The following is a 17,541-nucleotide window of genomic DNA, read 5'->3' as shown; positions in this document are numbered from 1 at the left end:
CGTCAAGGCCAGTCCGTCTTCAGAATTTAATAGTGCTTTCAGACTTTCATCTCTCATAGGCTTGATTATTGTGTGGATTTTCATGACTTTCTTGTAGCTTGTGAGGAGATGTCCAGAGAGGAACACTGGTTTGGATCAAAATATGTAGATGAATAATGCGGTGCACTGAAACCTGCCACAGGAAGACAGAAATCTGAGTCCCAGAGGGCCTCAAGGCTCATTTCACTGAAGTTATGGAAGCTTTGAAGACTTGCTTGGGCAAGATTTCTGTTGCACATATTTGAAAGGCAGCTACCTGGGTCTCTATACATATTCTTAGGGAAAACTGCAGAACAAACAGTAACACTTCACCTTGCCTTTATTTGGGGTTAGAGAGCTCTCTGGTCACAGTAATCCTTTGTCCAAAATAACCTCTTTTACAGGTTTCCTTGCTATGCAATTTAACACCCTGGTAAGCTACACATTTCAGCAGTTCTAACATCTGCACAGTAGCAACTGCACATTTTGTGGGCATAAATGACTAGTTGCAGAGGCTAAGTCATTGGTGAGGGAATGGTGGAGGCGAGAAAATGTTTTTCAGACTATATAAGTAATTTAATCTTTTATTTCCTCTTTGGTATATATTTTCATTGATCACTACTCTGTTGAAATTGGTTTACCTGCTTTTCACAAGTTGGATGCATTGGCTTCTGTATTAGATGCTTTTGCATTAAGTGGTTCTTTGCATGTCCCTATCTACTCACCTTAAAGTAACTAAGACTTTTGTATTAACCAGCAGCTGGTTTGCAGCCACAGAATTGCAATAATCCTTTTTTCTTTCTTTTGAATGAGAAACCCTTTTGCTGACAAAATAGTAAACTGTCAGAACAAAATATCCTAATCAGTCTGATCAACATCCCGAATAACTTGTTTATAAATTCATCAGTTGCTTCTGAAGTAATGGGTGGTATGCCAAAAAAATCTTAATTTCTTATTCTCCTCCTTTGCAGGATGAAAGGCTAAATTATGTGTTCGGTTTGCCTTGTGATCTGTGGAAATAAAACTTAAACTGCTTTAACATTATGTGTGCATTTCTGTTTTCAACCTGAAATTTCCAAATTTCCTCCCTTGACATCTCTCTGCCTTTTAATCACATTTGTTACCCCTTTGTGTGTAAATGGTACTTGCATACCACCTGCACTCAAAAGAAGGGGCTTCCAAAATTAGTGGCAGGTCAGCAGCTTTAGTTTATAGTGTGAAGAATGCTATGGGTATACCTGAGGGTGGGGTTTGGCTCAGTTTGAGATTTTCCTTTCACTCTTTATTTCTGCATGAAAAAACACCGGCAAGTTTCTGGCTGATTTTAACTACTCTCATTCTTCTAGAGACATTGGTTTTCTCTCTCTTTCAGAGAAATAGCTTTTCATAAGCTAATTTGTAATTTATTTACAGCTGGTATTTCTCCCACAGTTTCCCTGCTCGAGTCCTGTACAACACCTCTCGCTCAAACCCATATATTATAGGACATGAATCTTCATTGGTCTCCACTGTTGCCTCCATCACTTTATGATACTTCCCATGTTTCCACACTACAAATTCTTGCTCTTTGCAATCTGCTGTCTTTGTATCATATTCTGCCTTTGTGTTCTTCTTCCAGTTCATTCAATCTTCAAGCACCCCTAAACGGTCCCCCTTTTCTGCTATCACAAATTCATTTATTCTGCATCTAAAGCTATATGGCACCAAAGAACATCTACCACCTACTAATTTGGCAATGTATAGTATACATTGTTTAAACATGTCATTGTTTCTACCACTACAGTGTAACATGTTCTGTTACCATAGCCCAGAGCAAATGATCAAAAATCCTCTATGTGTGATGCTCAGAGTAACCTATTATAAATTTTTCCAGCAATTTTGGGATTTCTCCCTGACCCCACTTGTGAATAATCAGTTATTCTTTTATATCCCTTCTTTTATCTTCTATTCTACTAGCCTATTATATACTTTGGACAAATAGGGCTCAAACTATATTGCAGTATTTTTTAATCAAAGGAATTAACCTTTTAAAAGTTAAAACAATAGATTTTACAACTCCATTTCTAAAAACTGTATTTGTTTTAGCTTACTGACCCATGAGAAAGCATATTTGCAGCTGTCTATTTTTTAAATCATCAAAGTAAGAAGAAATTGTTACAAATGACTACCAAAATGTTTTGGATTTTTTTCAGGTTCTGAGTTACGTCCGTACAGAGTGGGATCCACTAAATGCTAGCTTCAGCACTAATCAGCCTTATCAGGTTTACACAGTAGAGCACTCCATCTCCGCAGACAAAAAGCCCATGGCTGACAGCTGCGTCTACAAGTGTGTTAGGAACAAAATTCAGTGTGCAGCAGTCACCAGAATACCACTACGATCCAAGGCCATCAGCTGTTGCAGAGATGTTACAGAAGACAAACTAGTCCTGGGTTGTGAAGATTCATCCATAATTCTCTATGAAGCCTACAACCAAGTGACTGTGTTAGCCCAAGCAGAACTGCTGCCTGGTTTAATAACCTACCACCCTTCCGGAGCCATATTCATGGTTGGCAGCTCTCAAGGGGAGCTGCAACTTTTTGACACAGCACTGTCCCCAATTAAAATTCAGCTCTTGGCACAAGACTATTCACCTGAGGCAACTCTGCAATTCAGTAAACACTTTGACGTGCCTAGCAGCCTCATCCAGATCCAGTGGGCTGCTCCTCGAGTTGCATCTGCCAGCACTGACAGCACGGATATTCATGATCTTTTGTTGGTTAGATTCGACAAAGGACCCTTAGGAGTACTTCACTTTAAACTTGGTAAGTTATTGAGCACATCTATTGAACCTTGAGCGCTCAAGGAAACATCTGTACCTCAGAAGTATCTTGTAGTTTGAAACACCCTAATTTTAGATATATGGGACCATAGCCTTAAGAGCACTTAGTTCCAATGATATCTGAAGATGTGAACCAAGGAGTTCATTATGTTTAACCAAGGAGTCCATTATGTTTCACAATTACTTAGTATCTTTCCATATGGGGTCTGACAGAATAGGACCCCAATCTCTTGCAGGATCAGGGACCCATTATGTTCCCTGCTACTCTAATGAAGCATAACAATTTCTCATATGGAAAATTCTTTTAATCTGTAGTGTATCATTTTAGGAATTGTATTCATTCCGTAGTAATACCCCGAAGAAGCTAAAATAACCTATATTTAATAATAGAATAGTAAAGCTATTTTCTTTCCTAAATTATTTTTGTGTGTGTATGATGCAACTGTCCTTTCCATTACAATGTAAATTTGTCCCAGCACTCTGTTCTTCCTGACTTCAGTACACAAAGTTACACCGTTTCTTTCCTTGAAGACTTTACGCACAAGAAGGAAGGTTTTCATAAACTTCAGAGAAGTTTGGTGTCTCAATTAATTTGCCAGGAGTTGTGAATAAAAGAAGAAGTAACAGTACTAATTTTAGAATTTATATAGCACTTCTTATTTTAGGTGTAAGGAGTCTTTAAGAACATAAAACCGTAACATTCATTTTACAAACAGAATAACAAGAAGCAGTAAAGGAAAGCTAAAAGGCTTTCCAAGAGTTACACAATGAGTCAGTGGCTGAACTAAGAATAAAACCCCTGCAGTTGCTCATCAGTGAGAACTGTATTCATTCCATTCAAGTCAGGCAAGTTACAGTGGTGCAAACCCACTGTGAGAGCTAAAAAAACAATCATGCTTAAATCTTCTGACTACCAAGCCAGTGTTTCAGCAGGGCAGACAGCCATGTCGAATATAGTCATCCTGGAAAATTTCAGCATTTTGCCCATTGTCTGCCCAAGGAAACAGGATTGCCTTTGTAGATCTTTACAGGAGTTTTCTATGATTCTTTTGTATAAAGCTATTGAGATTAGGAAGAAGCCTGTTTTTTAAAAAACACTAGGTGACAGTAAGGTTTGAAAATCTACTTTATTTCTTTATTGATTGAGACATGCATGGGCTTTTGTGGGGGAAAATCCTGTCTAAAAGTACTGCCGACCTAAACATTTGAAAGACTGAATTTAAAAAACTTAACTAAGTATGCCACTGCAAAAGGTAAATTAATATAATAGGATGTTAGCAACAAAAATGTTGGATTGACTTGTAGTTTTAGAAGAGCTGATCCAGATTATTACTGTTATTAAAAAAATATTAAAAAACTATTTATAAGTTACTATTTATTTTGAGATAATTCAGATGCATTATGTTCAATGACAGGTTTAATAGTTGCAGAGTACCCCAGAACACTAATTATAACAGCTATTTGATGTTTTTGTGCATGTTGGCCATTAAAAAAAACCCTCTAAATTACGTCTTACCTGTCAAGCAGAAGGCACTTTACCCACATCTACCTTGCTTTTCTTTAGTCCTCCCTTGTGGGGTTTTCTCACAACAGCTTTCCAGAAAGTACAGCTTTCCCTTTGCTATCTTTAGCACATTTATGTTCTTATGAAGGCAAGCAGGCTCTCAGTGCAGGGATTTAGAGGCCTTTCCTGCTAATTGCCAGCTTGTAAACTTAATTGGACTGTCTCCCTGGGCACCGTTCCTAAATCAATTAGGCAGTGAGTTGGCTGTCACCTCTTTTTCCCAAGCAGGTTGCCTGGAAGCGCACCACCCAGGAGAAGTCAAGCATCCAAATGGGAAGATGTTGACCTCTACAGCTGAAAGTTATCACATTTTAAAATTCATTCTGTATAATTACTGTAAAATCTCTTCTAGGAAGAAGGCAAGGCTCTATCCCTCCCTTCCTCCCTCCCTTTGTCTTTGTAGTCCACTGTGCAAAAATATGCTGTTCTCTATTGCATCCTGGTTTTCAGCTTTACCCCTCTTCTTCTCAGTTCACCACACTACCAAGGTAATGCTGTGTTGATTAGTCAGTCCCTCTTCCCAACCTCAGCAGTTTTTAGGTCTCTGCTATTTAAGAAATAATGCAAATATATATTATATGGAAAATTTAGAGGTCCACGACAGCAAAACCCAGACAGGCATTCAGGACTGAAATAAAATCTGTAATTAACTCATGGCTTGGGATTGTTTCCCATAAAAGTCTGCTAAGAAACTATGGCAATGAGAATAGGCAAATATGTTTTTAACTTCCAGCTGACATAGTATGATTTTGGACAAGTTCTGTGAATTCTCCATTGTGCTGTGTAGCCAGATTTATTGCAGGAAAAGATTCATATAAAATTTACCCTCAAACATTAATGGCAAATATTTTTGGTGTCTAATGCCAAATTCATTTTCAAAAGTATTGCGGCTTCTTGTCATTGATGTCAACCCAGATCTTGGATAATGCCAAACTTGGTACTGGTGCCAGTGGTTCAGCATTGCTGGCCTCGAAAGACATGTTAAATATAATATTATATTTCATTAGCATGCAAATACGTATTTTCATCTTCACTTAGCAATTAATGTGAAGATTGCTCAACTTATGTAATGCTTTAAAAACACTAAACATTTAGGAAGAATAAAGTCTACCATAACAATTAGATATTATCACACATACATAGGTTAAACATGGCTATTACACAGTATAATGTCCATAGGCTTCAATACATGCAAATGTAAAGTGAAATATAATAGACAACCATATCTTTAATGACACTAAAAACCTAAAGTATTTCTCTGTTACGCAAAATAAATATGTAAGCTTTTTTTGCCCAAAGCGTCAGATCTGTGTATGCAAGTTCTCAGCAGGTTACTTGTCCTCAAGGTATAGTCAGATGTTTTTCTCTACTTTTATTTTCTCAATTCTTATTTTACATCACAAACAATATTCACAACTACATTTATGAAAATTTTGTGAGGTATGTTTTCTATATATCAGGTCTGCTTTTCTCTGTTATCAGACCTTTTTCCCCAGCCATCCTATGGCTTTAATATCAGTATTGAAATTCAGCTTGTTCCCTTTCTCATCAGAATTTTTTTCTTACAATTAGTTCTGACAAACAACATCAGAATATAAATTGAGAAAATAAAAAAATAACATTATGTTTTTATTTAACAAGAGGGGAACAGTAAATTTATTCTGGTGTCTGTCTAATATCTGGAACAGTAGTGATAAAGAATACTCTAGTAAGTGACCCAAAGCAAGCAAGAATTGCTAAAATGCCATGTGTGGCCTATGTCACACGATCATTTGGCTAGTCAGAGGCAATAAAAAACATTACTTTCTGCAGCCTTTGAGTCACCTTTTCTGTTCAGAAGCTGAGATCTACAAGTCAAGAAACACTGACAGTCTTTTAATTTCTATTTTTCAGAGATAAGAGTGCTGTAGATAAATCATGCTCTCATGGAGTGAGCAATGTGTCGCTCATTTTTTTCCCTTACAGCAAGCTTGTTCTTGGTTTCATGTGCAACTGTTAATTCCAGGGTCCCTAGATGTTGGTATCTTTCATGATATCCCCTCACAGAAGAAATGCTTCACTTCTTAGAGAATTTTGCCAAGCTAGAAGTAAGTTCTAGAGCAATTGCAATATGGAGAGTAATGGAGTAATTGTTGCTTTGAAGTTTGAGGTGCTGTAAACTTGCATACATAGGTACATTTGTTTGAGACAAATGCTATTTTTTAGTGTTGTCCAGCAAGTTTTCTCTACAGGAAGGAGATGCTATGAACATGAATTTATTACCTCCAATACAGTAATAATAAACTGGGAAAAAGCTTTTTCTACCATGTTTAAAACAAACTTCATTACATGATGTTGTCACCAGTGGGTATTGGCCACATTTGCTCAGCCTCAGTGTGTGAAGTTCACTGATGTTTTTTTCTCTGCTGTCCAAAGCACCCTCAGTCTGAATCTACCAAGATAATAAGGAGCTATCTCACATAAAAATTCAATACTGAAAACCATTAACTTAAACTTTCTAATTTTAACCAACAGCAGTTATTTTTAGCTGTTCTGAAAAGTAGTCAGCTACTGTTTTACATATTCATAACACTATCTTTGGTTTTAATATTTCCTGTAAAAGGTGTGATCACAAGAGGACAGCTGGGCCTTGTGGAAATCATCCACCAGTACATTGGTTACGATGAGATACATGAGGCAATTAATGTCCTGAACACCATGAACTGGAACACTATGGGTCGTCAGTGCTATATATGCTTGAGTGCCATTGTCAATCACCTTCTTAAACAAAAGCTTACACCAGACAGAGAAGGTAAGAGACTGATTATATTTTTTATGTATTTTTGTGGTGTCTTTGTAATTCATACGTGGATAATGACAATATATTTATTGACTATATAAAGGAGAAAATAGTGAGAATCCAGTCAGCCAGATTATGGTACTTCATAGTCAAATGTTGTATGTAGACAAATAATTTCAATAAAATCTGAATCAATGTGTTGATTGCATTTTAGTTCATTTGTATCAATAGTGATGATAAAATAATTCATATTTTAATATATATATGGTATAGGCATGACTTACTATATATAACACTATCATATATATGCTGTAACTTTATTACAGTACATAAATTTAGCTTATGTTACAGAACAATGTTAGTTAATATAGGATTGAAATGTCTGTTATACATTCATGCTGAGACAGCATCAAATTAAGGAGGGACGTTTTCCTGCAACAGGGACAGGAGATTTTAGTATGGTTTTTAAGGTGCTTTTGAAGGGTCATTCTTCCATTACAAGATCCAAAGGCTTTGAATACACTATCCTCTGCTGCCTCCTTTAGGATTATAGCATTTGTCCTTAGTGTAATCTGGCCTCCTGCAGTAGTATTTGGGGTCCCTCACAAGAAATGATGCATTTTAGGTTCAGCCTCATCTCTGCTGAAGCCTGGTGTGTTGCCTTCCTCTTGATTTGCTGCCTATCTTGAAACTCAATAGACTTCAAGATTTGAAGTGCCTTGATTTAGTGAAGGTGTTATCCTCCAGTCTAGCAGGCAGACAGCTGGGGACCAGGCATCTTTTGTGGCAAAAAAGAATACTTAGGATTCTGGTGTGTTTGATGATAGAAAAACTCCAAGGTGTCCTACATTGCTGCCAAGGCACCAGCTATCCCATTTGGGGGGATCTGATTAAAAAAAATCTCTGCATTGCAAACATAGTGCATCAATTCTAAATAAAACATGCTTTTAAAAGGACACATGAAAAGGGCTGGTTTTGAAACTCTTGTAAAAATATGCATATTATAAACAGATGTCTGCGTGTTTCCCCCCATGCAGCTCCCTGTTTACAAAACACGGAATTTTATTCTGTTCAGGAGTTATTCTAAGTGAATCTAACAAATTTGGCATGGTAATTTGTTTTCTTTTTTATTAGCAAAACCCAGTGGGGCCTTTTATTTATAGCGGTGGGGCAGTTATTGTTGAGATCTTTATTCTGCCTTCAACATCAAGCTGGGCTATCTAATGAATCTATAACTGTGCTAGTAGTTACTAGTATTCCATGTACATTGAAATATTTCAGAAGTACAAAACATGCTGTCAAGAAAACAGCAATGGCAAGAGAGTATGGCTTGTTTTTGCAAAGGTACTGCTGTATTCAATTTTAATCTAAATTGACTGCTGCTTTGAAAGAAAATACGTTTAAAGTTCAACTTATCTTACTGTCTAGATTTAAAATAACGCAAAACCGAATTTACTAACAGTTTGCCTCTGTTTCTAACACAGTACTATTAGCACATTTAGTGCTATCGAGCCTAATAAAATAAAATGTAACTATGCTTGGAAATAAAGAACCATTATCACTAAATACAGAAATGGCTAGTTCAAACAAACATTAATAACAGCAAATTAATGAGATTTTGTCTGCCTAACAACACAGTAGGTTATATTGTGCTTTTAAAGCCCCCACAAAATTCTGATTAGCAGTAGCAGTTTGCACATTCACTCTGAAAGGAGAACCTATATAGCAAATATATAGCAAATTCTCCCTGTTCTGCCTATAAGGACTTGTACTACATGTTAACTCTCAAGCAGAAGTCACATAACATAAATACTATTGATCATTAAATTTCCTTTCAGCTAAGCATGTGGGACACAAATGTATGCCATGTATTTTCTTGTATTATTTATAATTTTTTTTAAAACATGTAGAAAAATGCCTAAGAGCTCCAGCTGTGGAGTATAGCAGTGTGGCCACAAGCAGTCAGAAAATACTTAAAGCGGAGAGAACTTCTGCAACAAAGGGGCTTTATTTTATTGATTACAAGGGAGGTTATCCTGTTTCCCACCACTACATGCTGTAAGAGAGAGAGTCAAACCCTTAGGGTTTCTAGACCCTTTTATTTAAAGTTTTTAAATATCTGTAGGCTTAAGGAGGTTCCTTAGACCTCAAGGCCATCACAAGAAGGGTTCTGTCACCTGCTGACCTAACACAATAATCCCTGAAAAACTGAACTTCCTTGTTGTTTGCCTAAGAGGACAAAGGTGATTTGAGCTAATTGAGAGTTGATCTCCTGGACAAACTTGTTCAAACTGTATTACTCTTATGAGTCACTTTTAATTGTACACTGCTGGTAAGAACTTGATGTGTTATAGACTTCTTCATCCTTTTGACAGCTTTTGTTGCTCAAAGTCCTTGTCAACTCTGCCTCAAAGTGAAAGTTTATATGCACATTTGTGTTTGTACAATCTGTCATATTTTAATTTCATTTGTCCTACAACAACATCACATTTCATCAGTGTTTGAGGAATTTGACTGACTGCAAACATGAGCAACCTCTTGTAATTGAAACAGTTTCATTTGTTTCATTGCTGCTGTGTTTGAACTCCACAGCACAGCTCGAGGCAAGCCTTGGAACCTTTTATGCTCCAAGAAGACCCCTCTTGGATACAACTGTGCTGGAGTACAGGGACCCAATCAGCAGATATGCAAGAAGGTTCTTCCACCACCTGCTCAGGTGAATGACAGTTTCAACTTCTATCAACTTAAAATTAATTGCATATTTCAATAACTACCTACTTTAATGTGGTTAGCATTTTCCAAGAGGACCACCCCTGAAAGAAATGCATTCATTGTTACTGTTTGTTTAACTTGCACTTCATTCCTTTCAAGTAGAGTATTGCAGATAAAATCCTATTCAGAACTCTTCTATCATCAATACACTTAAAATGAATCATCCTTTCCCTTTTAGCTTGATAGAAAAAAGATAGCATGCTTCTGAGAGATTTATATTCACCAACTGCTTGCAGATTAACTATTGAAACAGCTTACAAACTTGGAGAAAACACTGAGTTTAAATAGAAGCTAAAGCGCAAATGAACAGTACATGGTCCGAGACATTTTTGTCTTTTCATCATTGAAATCTGAGCATTTTGTTATTCTCACTCTCAAAGTTCTCATATAGAAATTCATATTCCAGTAATTTTCAGTGAATTTTCAGTGCCATTAAAATAAGAGAAGAAAATGAAACGTTGAATTTGTCTGTAAATTATATGACATTAGAAGAGTCATAATACCAAATTCAGCTAGAATTTGTAGTACATTGCCTTATTGCTATATTTTTCCTTCAAAATAAATCAATAGCCTAAATTTCAATCAGTTATAAATAGCAATATACAGCAGTTTAACCTGTTCATGTGTTCAACCACAAATATAGCTGAACCATTCCCTCTGAAAATTATCCAGTGGGTGAAAATAAGGAGAAATTACCTTCTGAATGATACAATGTTTGTAACACATTGTTGAGGAGGAGTGTAGATGGACACAGAAGACTTACAATGCACCCTTTTTTGGTGATTCATCCGGGTTATATACATTGTCTGCATATGCAAAACTAGAAACTGCAAGCTACTTTGATAGTACAGTAAGTGCTTCTTTCAAATCTTAAAAGAAAAATATTTTATACTGTCTTCTACGTTTTGAGTCTGAATAGGATCATCTTTCTGGTAAACAGGTTCATTCCAAGGGGGAAATTATTCTAAGTAGAAGAATGCTCTAAATACCTGCATAATATGTACCAGCCTTTCACTGGAGTTTTCTTAATAGATGTGGCCATGATAGCGGGTACAAACTCTCCTTTTGCCTTTCTCCTAGAAACCAGCAGGGAAGATCTGTAGCTGCAATGGCCAACTGTAGTGGCTGTGGGCCAGTTGCCTGCCGAGGACAGATGCGGAAAGAATGCCTCAGAGATTGCTGAGAGGTGTAACTATAGTGCTTTTACATCTAAGAGAGAAAGGTGTATTCCCTCTGACTCAGGATTTGCTTCCAAATGCTAGCAGGCATGCAGAGGCATGGGGCCCTGGCTAAGCTTTCAGCCCCTGGGGCTGCTGAACACAGCTGAAACACTGACTCAATCGCCCTAGCAAACAAGACGCTTCAGTGTCAGAATGCTGCCTGGACAGTATGGGGCACAGACAGGAGGTGTGTAGAAGAGTCTTCCTGTGTCTTTTACCTCCACTATGAAGCAGCTCTTGAACAATATACGGTTGTGGCAGGTTTTGGAACAAATGTGTGTTATTTTGCTGTTTCCCTATTGTCAAAGGGATTTGTATTCAACTGAATCAAAGTGATAGGATCATGTGATTGCTGCAGAACAGATGGTAATGCTTAAAGCTTATCTGAGAAGACATAATCTAAGTACAAAATGAAATGTTCAGAAATGGGAGATTTATCTGATAGAAAGTAAAGAAATGATGTTCAGAGCTGATCTTTATTGTATTAAAGTGGCTGTGCCTTAATTGGTGTTTATTTCCTTTTAGATGTTTTCTTAAATTACTAGAATTATTTAAATGTAGGCTAAGCAGAGAGTACTACAGATTTGTTGGAGGAATGGTAAACCATGGTTCTGGGTGAGAGAATGCCATCTAGACGTGATGCAATGTCTAGGAGAATCATAGGGCGGCACAATGCTCACTAATTCTTTCAGGCACGCAAAAGTTGCAGCCACTGCTATTACATCTGTCTGTGAGGAGCCAGAAAGGCAAGCCACTTCTGCCAGCCTGCATTTACAATTGTAGTTTCAGAACAGGAAGAAAAGTGCGGAGAGAATTATGCTCTTGCCTTTTCAGGTCACCATATTATGCCCATGAAGACGCTGAGAATGGAGTAGTTCTCCCACTACCTGTTTGTCAGAGACAGCAACTGTATCTGGGTGTCAGGAAGAGTACATTTTAAGTCAGTTATATGCTCTCTGTCTCAACCGTTGTTATTTGATTTATTCACTTTTTTACCCTTATTCATTTAGCACTAAATATTGCCGGCTAGTTACAAATAGCTAATGAATCTCTTCAGAGTGAATTTTTGTTACTGCAGATGTGTCTGCATGACCAAACAAGAAGACTTGAATGCAGAAGCACTGTAAACTGTCAAGCCAACTTGATGCAGCACTAAGGGACATTTGTTAATCTCTTGTGAGCATGAGGAGACAAAAGCAAAGTGATTACTTTGTACCCTATTGCAGCAAGAAGTGGAGGAAACATAGCACTTCCTAAATTACGTACACTATAAGTATGGCTGATACTCAAAAAGTGTTTCTTGTAATAGAGTAGGGCCTTTGGCAACTCCTTTAGGCTTCAGAGAAAGCTAGCAGCAGATACACAGAAGTTAAATCTAGAGCATAAGGAGCTAAAACACACAGGGAGAAACTCAGAAGTGGGGTAGGAAGAGTGAGGAAAGTGGGGTTAGGAGCATGAGTAGAAGACAAGGAATTGGGGATGAAGGCCTGCAGAGAAGGATGGGGACATAGAGAGTCCTGCAAAAGGGCAGAGTGGGAGTACAGAGCGAACTGGGGGAAGAGAGCTTAGGATGTGTGTGGTGGGCTGTAGAGGAGACCAGACACATAAGGGGTGGACAGGGAAGGGTGGAGTCTTTCATACAAGATTAAAACATTAAAACCCTTAAATATTTCTAGATGTAAATCTGAAAAATGTTCATATAAACAAAAGTTTTCACCCCTCTCTCCAGCTTTACTTTGAATGCTCCACCAATCTGCCTTAAGCCTTTTCTAGAAGGACCCACTGTTGGGAGAGAAATATTAATTCATTCTACATGCTGAGACAATCTTTGACCTGCCTGCTGAGCCTGCCAAAAAGGTGCCAGTTATTGTTGTACTTTTAAAGATGTGAGTGTCTGTATTTACTAGAATTGAGAAATACGGTTACCTTTTCAGAAAGGCTATCCTCACCTAGTAATAATCATGTGCCAATGATTTTAATCTTTACTGTAGGTGGAAAGGTTGTATATCCAGTTGCAAATAACTGGAGACATCCATTTTCACATTATCAGTGAGATTATAGGCTAACTATTTTTCTACCATCAAAGAGATCAGTTTCTAGAAAATGCTGAATGCTGTGATGGTAAGTTCCCTCTTTTAGCTATTGGGCACTTTAGAAAGAAGATGCTCCATCATTACTGGCTGTATTGCAAGTATGAGTTAGAAAATGGTGCTCCAACCCGAGATGGGCCAAGGAACACTGACAGCACGACTGAAATGGATCGCAGTTAGAAGGAAGGAAAATGCCTTGCAACATGTTTGACGCAGCCGTGTTATTTGTATCCGTCGTTATAAAAGCTAAGTTCTTAAATTTGCAAACCATGCAGCATCTTCAGCTTCCACTAAAATAGAAGCTTAGAGCTTTGCAGGTATAGGCCCTGAATATAGAATATGGAATACCTCCAAAAACAGGCGTTCAGTATATGAAATTAAAATTAAAGGCCTCTTAATTATATGCCAGGGATCCATTACAACAGTATTTATGGAATGAATAATTATTTTCACTTTAAATTCTTATCTATAATTAAAAAATACAGGAACTGAATTACAAGTATAGAAATATATCTTAGGTGTTCATTGCCACTTGAGTAGCACTCTGGTATTTTATTATGATGTCACTGCTTATAATAATATAATGCATTATATCATTATGTAAAATGTTGAGCAGAGGTGGATTTATTAGGAAGCCTTGGGGAGCTGTAACCTTCTTGCCCCCACCCTTTTGTTGAGCGCTGCCTAGTAAGTGTATTTGTGTAATGGGGGAGTGGCTGCACAACCTCCTGCCTCTGTATAACAGCCTCATCTAGCCGTGTACAGAACATGGAATGGGATGAAGTAGTTTTTCACTCGTTAACTATGGCATCACTGACTCATGGCTTTGCTTTACTCTGATCAAGCATTCGTAAATTGTACTTGTCATATTTTCTAATGCATGAAATTATCTTGTTTGTTTGACACACACACACAGGCACAAACACACGCCTGCTCTGTTTTGTTTAAATTTTTCTGTGTCTCTCAGAAAGACAGTGAGAAAGTAACTTAGCATGAGCTAGAGGTGAAGGCTGGGCTGGAAAATAAAGTCTGAAATGCAGCTCAGGAGTTGTAGAATTAGAATGCAGCCACAGCTCTGTGTTTCTGCTGTGCCCTTTCCTCCTTCGTAATTCTCTTCCTGTGTTTGTGAACATGCATTTTAAAGGATCTTTTTTCTTTTTTTTTACATGGAAAAAACCTAAGATTCAAAACCATTTGTACCTTTCCATCTGATAATTCCATTAAGAGAATGTCTTTGGGGTTTTTTCCCATAGTACAAATATATTTCCACAAAGCAAAGCTCTGTTGTAAATAACAAGATAGTGCATTTGCTTCTTTCAAGAGCAAAGCGCAGCTCTGATCATGTTCACTGGTAGAATTTTGGATGGATTCATGAAAGATTCTCCTTTGTATGAATTCAAAAATGAAAACCCCCACCATATTTTTATAGTTACTGTTTTTACTCCTTCACAAATCTTCTCCTAAGTGTTGTGTGCTCTTCCCAGCATTCAATGTAAGATGCTACTGGTTAAATGCAAAGAATAATTTAGCTACATGTTGGGCAGAACATTCATAAAGTGGCATGAATTTACACACAGAACTTGACAGAGCGCCTTTGTAAATAAACACTCATAAAGGAGATGAGAAAGTAGGTGGTCATTAGCATCAGGGGAGATCTGCTTCCAGCCAATACTGATTTTTATGAATCACTTCACTGTTCAAGAGTTCTGAAGTGTACTGCTATACTACCTGACATGATGCCTTGACACAGTCAGTTATCACTTAAATCCAAGACAGCCTTTGAAAAGCTAAAATAAAGCTCTTCCGCCCCGCAGGTGCATCACTTATGCAGTACTAACTACCCCTTGGTAAGCAGGTTCCTGTATCACTACACTGCAATCTGCAAAGTAGATATTCACTGTGAGTATTCCATCCTAAATAGGACCCTAAATCAAAGATGAAAAAATGCCTCAACTCCATAGGAATAGTTTCCAATCCCATCTGCTGCCAACTGTATGGAACTGAGGGACAGAGTGAGCAAAGAGCTTTTATGATCCTTTTTAAGGGCACCCTAAAAGTAGAATCTATAATTATATTGGTACATAGTGTGTCACAAAATATGTATAAACATTAATGATGACATGGTTCAGGACTAGGAATGTCTTTTATATTCATAAGGTAACCTATTAGGCATTAAATTATGCCTTCAGATAAAATGACCACTGATGTCAGTCAGATTCTCTATGGTGGCCACATGAACAGAATTCATCTCTATGGGAGTAAGTTCAGTAGCAGCATTCTGACTAAAGTAGCACCTTCTGGAGAGGACTTTGAAGAGTCATTTTTTTGTCATTTTGTGAAAACGATCAAAACCAAAGGTTTTCATATTACCATGGCACTGATAAATGAGAATTTCAATTGCTGTGATGGAACTGCACATGAAAAGATTCCCCTGGTCGTGGTTCTTGACCTGTTTTAGAAACAAGAAATAAAGGCACCTATTTAATGGAACTAGATTATTTTTGCAGTTAAAAAGGTTAAATATCTCAGGAAAAGTTTAGAATGTCTTTGCTTCAGTCCTATGTTGCTAATGATTTTTTTTCTTAAACCAATTCCACAACAGTTTTCAATTTCAGTCAGATGCTTTGATGCCACAGGAATGGCTCCAGGATTTAATTCTCTAGTGGTGATTACAATGTAAGAAATATTGAGCAAAATATTGGGGGGGGACGGGGGACGGGACGGGACAAATGACATGACGTAATTGCTTGAGAATAAAATCCCATGAAGGTAAACCACAAGAAGTCTCTGTCAGAGATTAGGGCAGGATTTTCTGCTGAACCTATTGAGAGACATTGCTTGGAGCATGGGAAAAATGGCCCGTCCCACACACTTAGAGCAGTCCCAGAGCTACACCTATATGGAGCCATTTCCCACAGCCACCAACAGGTGGCTGTTTGGTGGCCCAGAATGCCATAAGTCCTCCAGTTCTCTGCTACGTCCCCACCCACGGGGCTGCACTGGAAAAAAGGAATGCAGAATATCTATGCTGGACTAATGTTCCTTGTGCGAAGGCTATTCCCACATGCTGGCTAATCTGACTTTGATATTGCTGCTTTTAGAAGCTGAACCCACATGGAGACCATTGTTTTGTTGTGTTGTGTAACTGATAACCTGTCCTCATAAGGTGGCTTATTCCTGCTGTACCAGCTGTGCAATTCCCCTGAAATCTGAGGGGCTTTGGGCATACATTGAGTGCAGAAACAATGCAAATATACCATAATCATGGACAAAAACTCAAGAATAAGTTTGTAACAACACTTCTCCACCCTTGAGCAGTTGCAGTAAGTCAGCCTCAGCTTTCCTTTGCAGGTCATCAATTACTCCCTTCCCATCAACTCTACCTAGTCACTAATGGTATCTCCTTTTGGAGTGACACTCAAAAATCTCTTCTTGAGGTCCTGACCAAGAACCTGAATTTAAGATGGTTGGGTTTTTTCCTTGCAGTCTTTCCAGATTTATTCATGTCTCATCTCTTTACCAAAATACTTTTTCTCCATTCATCTTTAGAGTCTTCCTGAACCCCACCATTACACTTCTCTTTTCTGTATATGGACCATCTGACAATAATCTGTCTTGAGCTCAGCTCATCAGATCAGAACAGAACATGGGTTCGCAATCTGTTATCCATTTGTTGTGTGCAAAAAATTGTTTGTTTTCCTCCCTAAAGAGCTTTGTTCTTCTGACTTTTCTCCCATGTCCATCCAGTACCCTCCAGGAAGAGCTAATTGAATAGTCAAGCAGCCCTAGGCTTCCTATCTTCAAATGCAGAGCTCCCTTTTATGGTTCTTCAGAAATGAAGAGCCTGCTAAGGAAAGGATACTGTAAGTAAAAATTAGAACAAAAGTCAGCAATAGTCAATTGTCCAATAACTCGATCTAGTGTCTTGGGGGTGCACCTCACCTCTCCTGACTTCATGATGTAGAATTTAGATGTCCTACACACTCATCTGGGCTTCCTCTGTAGTTAGTATAAAGACATGAGCACTCAAAGGATGAGTAATCCAGTCGAAGGGAGATGTCTAAGATAAGCGTGAAGTATCAAACATCAGTGCCTATCCCTATCAATTAACTATAAAGGGAGCCTACGTGATTAGCTTAAATTAGCCATGTAAAGGTGAGCTGTTTGAAGATAAATGGAATGATTTGCACTGTAAATGTCTAGCTCCTGTATCACATTATTACTGGCCAGTTAACAGAAAGATCTTAGATGCTCAGATATAGTTTCTGTAATAGAAGGA

General features: G+C 37.9%; 1 protein-coding gene across 4 annotated transcripts in view; it reads left to right on the top strand.

Annotated features, from left to right (window-relative positions):
- The window catches only part of WDPCP (WD repeat containing planar cell polarity effector), a 159,825-nt gene that overhangs the window by 81,966 nt on the left and 60,318 nt on the right, over nt 1-17,541 (top strand). For all 4 annotated transcript variants that reach the window (XR_011325437.1, XM_069787458.1, XM_069787456.1 and 1 more), the window contains exons 11-13: nt 2,211-2,820; nt 7,004-7,192; nt 9,773-9,896. Coding sequence is in view for 3 of the 4 variants with exons in the window: in XM_069787458.1 (XP_069643559.1) it covers nt 2,211-2,820; nt 7,004-7,192; nt 9,773-9,896 (923 nt within the window). In the remaining variant the exon portion in view is untranslated. The remainder of the gene's footprint in view (nt 1-2,210; nt 2,821-7,003; nt 7,193-9,772; nt 9,897-17,541) is intronic.

Source organism: Haliaeetus albicilla, chromosome 7 (assembly GCF_947461875.1).
Source record: "Haliaeetus albicilla chromosome 7, bHalAlb1.1, whole genome shotgun sequence".
NCBI lineage: Eukaryota > Metazoa > Chordata > Aves > Accipitriformes > Accipitridae > Haliaeetus > Haliaeetus albicilla.
The sequence above is the reverse complement of the archived record's forward strand: the minus strand, read 5'-3'. Positions and strand labels throughout refer to the sequence as shown.